Source organism: Salarias fasciatus, chromosome 7 (genome assembly GCF_902148845.1).
Source record: "Salarias fasciatus chromosome 7, fSalaFa1.1, whole genome shotgun sequence".
In the NCBI taxonomy this organism is placed as follows: domain Eukaryota; kingdom Metazoa; phylum Chordata; class Actinopteri; order Blenniiformes; family Blenniidae; genus Salarias; species Salarias fasciatus.
Window position 1 is genome coordinate 3,837,854 of NC_043751.1, and position 9,193 is coordinate 3,847,046.

General features: G+C 45.7%; 1 protein-coding gene across 1 annotated transcript; it reads right to left on the reverse strand.

Moving 5' to 3' along the window:
• Positions 1 to 3,245: 3,245 nt before the first annotated feature.
• LOC115391510 (zona pellucida sperm-binding protein 3-like) lies at positions 3,246 to 7,198 on the reverse strand. The gene is made up of 10 exons (XM_030095784.1): positions 7,139 to 7,198; positions 6,613 to 6,909; positions 5,705 to 5,823; positions 5,530 to 5,633; positions 5,270 to 5,447; positions 4,985 to 5,102; positions 4,828 to 4,910; positions 4,605 to 4,693; positions 3,329 to 3,408; positions 3,246 to 3,281 (listed from the first exon to the last, which is right to left on the reverse strand). The coding sequence occupies exons 1-10, from the start codon at positions 7,196 to 7,198 to the stop codon at positions 3,246 to 3,248; spliced, it is 1,164 nt and encodes a 387-aa protein (XP_029951644.1).
• Positions 7,199 to 9,193: the final 1,995 nt, after the last annotated feature.

Below are 9,193 nucleotides of genomic sequence, written 5' to 3' on the forward strand. Positions count from 1 at the left end.
GATAACCGTGGAACCTGGTGGGTGTTTTAGCTTCAGACATCCAGAGAATTGATCATTTTGTGTGTTTCTGATACTCACTGTAGGATTTTATTCAAACTCTGAATAAATAAAAAAGCTTTTACACTTATTGGTCTGTAGTTGTGCTCCTTGAGTCAATCACATCTTTTGAAATACACAAACTCTGTACAGTCTTACCTAAACACACACACACACACACACACACACACACACACACACACACACACACACACACACACACACACACACACACACACACACAGTCTCGTATTTCTATCCTCGTGGGGACCGTCCATTGACTCCCATTCATGTCTAGCCCCTAACCCTGACCCTTACCCTAACCCTAACCCACACCACAACAAAGCCTAACCCTAAAGAAATGTTTTTGCACTTTTACTTTTTTCAGTAACAACAACATGGTCAAGAAAACACTGTTTCTCCTACTTAGGACCGGAAAAAGGTCCCCACAAGGCACGTCGTTCCACGTTTTGCTATCCTTGTGGGGACATTTGGCCCCGACAAGGATAGAAATACGAGAACACACACACACACACACACACACACACACACACACACGCAATGTACTTTTAGACAGAATGGCTCAAAGGGGGGAACTCTTCTTAAATCTGCTTTGGCAGCAGGAGTCTGAACTAACTTCTCCAGCTGGACTTTATTTCTTTGACTGTTCAGGCAGTTTCAACACGTCTCCCATGATTACAGTTTTTCACAATTGCTAAAACACATTTCTTGAAACCTCCATCCATTTTCTCAGAACCTTGAACACAAATCCAAAAATCCACACTACATTCACAAAACCTCAGACGTTTCTGTCAAACTTTAACTATCACCTCAAAACCAGTTCTCCTGTGTTCCAAACCACACTCTGCGTTCAGATCTCACACACAGCAGGTAAAAACATGTTCACCTCAGATCGTTCATTAGACTCTACATGAAATAACTGAGGACACAGCAGCAGTCCTCACTCTGAAACCTGCTGGGTTATTTTCCCAACACATTTTCTGGGTAGCCCTAGTTTTTGTGCAGATTGGTTCAGTTTTACCCAGAATGAGGTGACTTGTGTCGACCCAGCAGAGTGAGTTGATGATTCTGTGGCTGAAGGGAAGAGAAGAATCACCATTTTGAACATTCCTGCAACTCCTTCTCTTTCTCGCATCTGGAGACTTCTGGCAACATACAGAAAACTGGAGTCCTGTGTTCTCACTGAGGATTACTGAAATGGTTAGAGGAAAAGACTTATCACATCCCTCTCCCTATGGACATGTGTGGCTATGGCTACGTCGGTAGAGTGGTTGTCCAGCAGTTGTGAGGTTTTTAGTTCAAATCTTTTCCTCTACATGTCAGTGAACTGCACTGAACCCCAGCTGGTTTCCAGTGGAGGGTTTGACAGCCTTGCATGGCAGAGGGCGCTGTTGTGTGTGAATTCTAAGGGATTACATTTTTACTATAATGTAACCTTCCCAGACCCGCTGATCAATCCTGACCCAGTATCAGGGTCAACTCTTCAACCCAAACGGCTGGAAATAACCCAGCATGGCTCGGTCCCTTTTGGACCCAGCGCTGGGTCAGCAATTTCCCATGTATGTGAGTTATTTTTACAGTAACCCAGCAGTTTTAAGAGTGAGTAGTGCACAGAAAATCTTTAGTTTACATATTGTAAATGCATTTAGAAAAAAAAAAAAAAAAAAAAAGATCTAAGTCAAAGTGATATCTAACTTCACTGTCATAACAAAAAATAAATCCAAAACAAACAAAACTAAAGCACACTACTGCATGGTCACGGTCCTGGAGATTCAGTCTCCAGCATCTTGTCTCTGTGCGCACCTGGTCTGATCACATCATTAGAAATATGTGTGTTCAGTTTTGAGTTGTTGTGTGTAAAAGATGACAGTTGTGTTGGAGTTGTGTTCACATTTTGCTGCCAGTGATTACAATTTTGCAAAAATGTTGCGAAATGTGGTTTAGTGACTGAGAATGTGTCTAAGGCTTTGCAAAAAAGAGCAGATGGGTTTTGAAAATTTAGCGTAGGACCTGAACAGTGTTTAAGTTTTTGCCAAAAGAGTGTTTGATACGAAAAATGAGTTTAGGCCCCTGAGAGTTTGGTTCAGGCAGTGGGGTTTAGTGTTTTAGCAGTTGTGAAAAACTGTAATCCCATTTACTCACACACACACCACTGGTGTGTGTGTGTGTCAGGTTTTCTCAGAGCATCGGGAGAAACTTTGACAGGGAAAGCTGAGGAATTGAACCAACGGCACTGGGACTGAATGTTGCACGGCTCCTCCAGCTGAGAGCCGGCCTCCCCTACAGAACCCACCCAGGTTCTGGGTTCTCCTGGAACTCCTCCTCCCGTCGGAGACATCAGGCTGAACCGATGCTTGGTCCTGAGCTCTGATCGTCTCTCCAAGCTGCAGTTCCTCGATGGCCTCAGCTGATTTTGAAGTTTGACTCTTGCTCTGGTTTGATGCATTTGGACAGATTCAGTGAAACGTCAAGAAAGAGGCACAAAGGCTTCTGTCAAATCCAGAGAAGTGTTGATGAGTCAGAGAAACTGCAGGCAGGAAACACACAGCGATGGAGCCCAGAGCCTTTTCGCTGTGAAGTAACGCTCTCAGACCATCTCCATGGACGGCTCCTCCACCTTCTTCAAGAAAGTCTGCATCTCCCTCTCTCATCTCTGCCATGCCGACACACTGCAGTGAAGACAAACGGGACTCATTTGAATTTGGGGCTGTTGCTTTTTGACGTCCTTGGAAGAAGTCCAGTCTGAATAAAGTCTGTTGTCGCTGAGTAGAACAAAATGACGTCCATTTTCAAAACGAGCAAAAAGTTATCCCTTGGTTTCAATTTGTTTTTGAATGTCATTGCAGAGTTGATTTGATTAGCATGACGATAGGAAAACAGAGACGGAGAAACCTAATTACTGCAGCCTAATCTGCGTTCGGATCAAATGCAGACTTTCATCTTCCAGACTTTAATCTTCAGGGCTCTGTAGTGGGGTTTGGACCGGTGACCTCGGTCCGAGGTCGTACAGCAGCAGTCGTCCTCTCCTCCCCCGAGAGACGGATGACGCCTCCTCTCAGGCCCGTGATGGATGCCGACGCTTCAGTAACACGGCGAGGAGAGGGCGGAGGTCAGGGTTATTATAGAAAACAGTCCTGTCTATGATACATGGCGACGCCGCCTCCACAGCTGAGGCCGCTCCGGCGGTGTCACAGGAAATGGACGATGTCCGACGAGCGGGGCAGCTGGCTCCACACGAGCCCGAGCTCCGATTCCAGGGATGACCACTGACCTTGTATCCGACTCGCAGCTTCAGCCTCACGGCTCCTCCAGACCGGGCGAATTCAGGTTTGAGTTCATGACAGCGATTCACTGCATGACGCCAACAGAATCAGAGGGGGCGTCAACACGCAAAGTGGCGATCATGGGACTTTCTAACATCCCGTATGGACTGCTGCGCTGCATGCTTGTGCTGTTGGAATGTGCCAAGATCAACTCAGGTTAGGTTCACGCGACATTTTCAAGTGAAAATGGAAAACTTCCGCTCATTTTGGGGGTCTGCGTTTACAAAACTGAAACTGGGATTTTTAACATGGAGTTTTCTGCACATTAGTGCTTGGCTGGAGCAGTGAGCTCCCACAAGCACACAACCAAACGACACCATGGAGTTTCACATACTGGAATGAGTGCTACAGAAAACCTGGCCATTTCCTTGTACTTTATCATACCAGTTGGTAGGATAATTTGATCAACTGCATTGGAGAAGACCAGTTCTACTCAGTTTGGTCAAACACTGCAGATCCATGAACATGATGCTAAATGTGACCCAGTTATTTTGTACCGTCAAGATCAGTGTGGTTAAACAGTCCACATGGCTCCATAGAACAGTCACCATGTTCAGTAGGTGCTTTGTCCACACAGTGCAGCAGTTCCATGTATAGTTGAGGTCTACAGTGAACACACGATTAAATTATTTCTTAAAAGCTTTATTTAGGGAGGTTCTCATCTGAGGGGTCTCTCCTTCACTGGGGTTAGCTTTATTTAGCGAAGGTCTCATCTGAGGGGTCTGTCCTTCACTGTGATTGGTCCAACAGTCCTTTCTTCTTCCCACTGAACTCCTGCAAGACAGTGTTAAGATGACATTGGAACAGCATCAATTGCACTGCAGCTTCAAAATTAAGCCTTTGCATCGGCTGATCTTCAGCCCTGCTGCATAATGAAGCAGGATCGCCAACTACAAATACTATGCAGGCCTCTGTGGCCAAAGGGAAACACGATAGCTGCCTCAACAGCATTAATGCCAACTAAAAATCACAAAATCACCTGGAAGAAAGACTTTAACCTCCTCGCCATACAGCATGTGAAGTCTGCCCGTTTCAATCCAAGACTGCCATTTCAAGTTAGCATTAGCACCGTTCTAGAGGATTTACTTTTCAGGCTCAAGATAAGCAGACTTCAAGTGGGAAAAGAGTACTTTTTCCTCTGTGTAGACTCAAACTGAACCTGCATATCACGAGCTGTGTGTTTAGGAGCAGTCAACGGTGAAGGCTTGGTGCGTGAATGAATACCTGAGCCGATCGGGTCCACGTTGCGCCCTGGAGCGCACTCCGTGTCGCAGCAGGAGCAGGCCTGATTTCGACCACTGACCTCCTTCCACCTGTCAAACATTTCCATGGCATTAGTGAAAGATCTGAGATCATGAGGGATTTTAACCGATCGTCCCACTACTTCAGTCGAGTATCCTCTCTTCATGTTAATGTGACAAACATTTGTTGAGTGGCAGCGTCCTACCCATTGGAGAAGGAGCAGGCTTTGCTGGAGGCGTCGACGGCTGCGCTCGCTGCTGTGGCTCTCAGGCTGCAGGTGATGTACACCTGGAACAAAGGCCGCATTATTTTTTACGAATAGAAGAAATCAGACCGACAGTAAGCAGCTAGCTGTAACCCACCTGATCATGGAACTCATTCTGGAACCTGAAGGCCTCCAGCTCAAACCGCAGTTTGTCGTCCTGTGAGCGAGGCAAGAACTGAGAGCTGGAGCCAGTGAGCTGACCGTCAAACAGACACCTGAAGGCAGCAGCAAGGAGCACAAACACTCAACAACACAAGTAACATTTGTTGCACCAGACTTCAAAAACCTCTTGACCACATATTGTGAATCCAGTTTCTCTCATTCAGCCACCTGAACGACAGGTTATTCAGAGTTGTCCGGAGTGTGAACTGAACAAACCGACCCTTTGTTTGCCAGGAAGTTGTATCGAGGGACCGTGTCGGTGATCGGGACCATGGTGGCCACACAGCTGTCCACAAACACCCTGAGGGGAGCGTGATGAAATTGTTTGACCGAAGCTTCGAATTTCATCATGTCTCCCAGGAGGAACTGAGCGGACGGACGAAGAGAGCTCCAGTCATCTGAAAGAAATCCGAGGAACCGTCGATCACATGTTTAATGAATGTGGATTAAGGAGAACTGGACTCTTCAAGGAAAACCCACCAGTCATGACAGTGAGTGAGAAGTGGAGACTCTCCTCTGAGGTTTTCTTATCGCTGAAGGGAACCCAGGTTGGGTTCACCAGCCCACTGCTCACATCATGATTCCTAAAGGAGAGAAAACAGCCGCTTCAGAGAGTCACCCAGAAAACACAGAGTGATGCTGAACCAAGTCGGACCTCTGGTACTGGCACTCGATGCTGATGGAGACTTCTCTGGAACGGACAATGGGGCTGGTTCCTAAAGGACTGGGAGTGTAGAGCAGCGTGAAGACGTAGACCAGCGAGTCCTCCGACACCTGAAACGCGTCAACAAGGCAATGAATTCCACGTCGACCCAGTATACCGCCAGGTTTGAACCATGGATTATGATCTAGCCATGAACCTGACCTCCACCACATCCAGGCAACAGGTTGGTTCTTCATCTGCTTAGTCAGCATTTAAGGCACATTAGCTACTGCAGTCATCCACGGTATAACTGCAATGATTCCGTTTCAGTGTTGAATCACTGATAATCTATGCTTTGCAATGCAACTAAACATCTGAAAGAACTCCGGCTTCACCTGTCCAAGCACCTTGAAACACCCAAGGCATGTATTCAGGGCTGCAGTTAAACAGTATACTAATAACACAAGAAGTGGTTGCTCCCAACTCAGGAAAACGCAGTTTCCAGCATCGAGTACAACCAGTGTGGTCGGGCCAGACAAAGTGCTTTTACAAGTAACATGACTGAATAAATTTCCCAAATGCTACTATTTAAAAGTCCTCATTGCAGTCATGGAACAGACGATCTCTGCAGGTTCTGACAAACAGTTTCAAGTTGTATTGACACATCCATTGTAATCATTTATAAAGTAATTTCCTTGTTTTCTTCATTGAACCAATTTACAGCAGTGAGCTGAAAAAAGTCTGCAGGTCTAGAAACCTAGAAACCTCAGATGCTGATTGAAGAAACTCCAGACAGGTCAAGTCAAATTAAGAACTACTGGAGTTGCATTTTACTCTGCTGAACGCCACTATGCGAGCACCGTGCGCTCCATAGTTGCCGTGAATTGAATATTCAAGAGTTCCCAAACAGCAAGTCTCACCAGCAGCTGACTGCCACACTCGTGCAGCGCCGACTCAAAGATCAGGATCTGATTCTGGGGGTCCTCCCCTGTGGCGGGACAGCCGCCCAGGGTGACGTCCGCTCCGTTGACCGGATTGCCGATTCCCAGCAGATCTTTCTTGGCCTCCACCCGAACAGAGCTCGTCCCACATACGGCGGAGACGGTGTTGGCCGCCGTTGGAGTCTGCACCTCAAAGTTGGGAGGTAACCGAGGCGCCTCTTTAGTCGGCAGCTCCGGAAACTTCCATGTCAAGGGCTCCTCGAAGGATTGTTTTTCCTGCTGGACACCTGGAATTTAGACCAAATGATTACCAAGGGGAGCAATAACTACTGAAAACACATATCAAAGTTTTCACTTTGCTGCATTTAACATCAATTCTTGATGAGTTTCATCATTTAGAGATTTAAAAACTCCCTCTGTCTTTCTGTTGTTGGATGGATTTAGTTCTCAATCCTCTGGTCCAATGAGTCACTTCAGGCTCCTCTCAGCTGTCGGGCGGGTCTACCTGCTGGATCGCCGCCTTGACGCTGGTTTGGCCTGAAGTCTCCAACCCTGTGTGCTGCATGGCGGAGGCTCTGGTGGAGGTTCTGGCTAAAGTCCTGAGTGGCTGCTAAAGCGCCGTACAACAGGAAGAAAGCGATTCTGAAGGCCTGCTTCATGTCAAACATCCTCTGTCTTGTTCCTCCGTTGGAGACAGACTGGCTGCAGCAGCAGGAGGCTTTGTAAAGCCGAAGGCCCGCCCACCTCCTGATGGACTGATGGCCCACCTGCTGCGCCTCATTTACTGAAGAGCCACCTGAGTGATGGAAATCAGTGCAAATACACATCCCAGTGAAATCTGAAGAGGAGAAATGACACGCTGTAGTACCGGATCAGGAGCTTCTTTGTACTTCCTCTGATTCAGAGGTCAGAGTTGTGACATTTCTCTCTGGAAAATCTTTGAAAATGTGATGCAAGCCTCAACATGGCTTCACTTATTAATGCTAATGAGGTGCCAGTGTTTCAATAAGTACTCTGGCCACTTGAAAACTCAAGATGGGACCATGTTTCAAGGTTATATTGGAACCTTCTGTCATTTTTCATGCACTCTTAAAACTAATGATTGGTTAAAAAAAGAAAAAAAGAAATTCAGCATGTTTCTACAATTTTGCTTAAAAATTTTGAATTAAAGCAATCAAAATTGCATTTTGTCTTTTGGACACTACATTTGATTACATGCACACATGAAACATTTTCAAATTACATAACTTTTTTCTTCAAACATGCACTCACCCATGAATTTTCAGTTACAAGGCATGAAATATGGAATTTTTGTCAACATTTATTAAATACAATTCAAAAGACACTTTTTCTTATTTAAAGCCTTGAGATATTTCATTAAAAGTTAAAAATGGGACTTAAGTTTTAGAATTCAGAGGATTAGTAATCCAACTTTCTCATCTGGTCCATACAAATTTCAATATTCTTGTGATTGTTAACATTTATAGTAGTGATTCATGATTTTTGGAGATGTGCCGACAATGAATATGCTGAAATATTTAAACCAAATGTTTGGTGATGGTGATACCGATGTAATCCACTGATGCTTCTGATTCAGTAACACTGACAACATTAAATCACAAGTAAATTATGAGGCTTTTTCAACCCAGTGATGGAACTGCTGTTGTCAATGCAACTTGCAAAGTAAATTACATTTTTTTGTTTAAAGGACCTATATCATGCGAAATCCACATTTTTAAGGTTTTTAGCATGCCCCAAAGTTGAATTCCCTTAAAAGCCACCCCCAAAAGGTTATTTGCCTTCATCCACGCATGTCTGAGTAATCTCTTCCAGTCTGCTGCTCTCTACAGCAGCCCCTCCCTTCGGGTAGAAAACAGCTCTTTTGAAACTCTTCAAACCTAAGTACGTCACAAAAGTTGAACTCCTCCCCACCACTCTTCACCCACCCCACCCCTGCAGACAACAGCCCACTCTCCTCTGACCAGCAGCAGCTGATTCGCATTTTCCACTGAGGAGCCCCCCCCCCCCCCCCCCCCCCCCCCCCGCCCCCCCGCCCCCCCTTGCAGGCCCTCGGCAATCAGCGTTGCTGCTTATTGTATCTCCAATTACGGATAGAAACTTTTATCATCGTCTGAAAGCAACCATCAAGCAAGAGCAAGAGTCTGAAGGGTCTGAAGGGTCTGAAGGGTCTGCGCTTGGTGAGTTTCTAACAGGAAAAGATGTTTTCGCATGTCTTTGCGTGTAGAGAAGCTAAAGCTAAAGAGCTAAAGCTAACCCTTAGAGACGCTAACGTAGCTCCGATTGGTTGAAGTACGCTGTCAGTCAAAGTCCACAGGGGGAGAGGCGGGATTTTCAGTGAAACTGAGCGTTTTCTCTTCCAGGTTTCAGAATTAGCCCCAGAAAATCTTTTATTTCACACAAAATGACTTTTCCTTAGCGCCAAAAATAAACTATTACCATGTTAATGCCAATCATAGGGTTTGGACGAGCTAAAAAAGCATGATACAGGCCCTTTAACAAGAAGTCTGTAAACTCCCCACTGCACAAAGACACGTCCCAA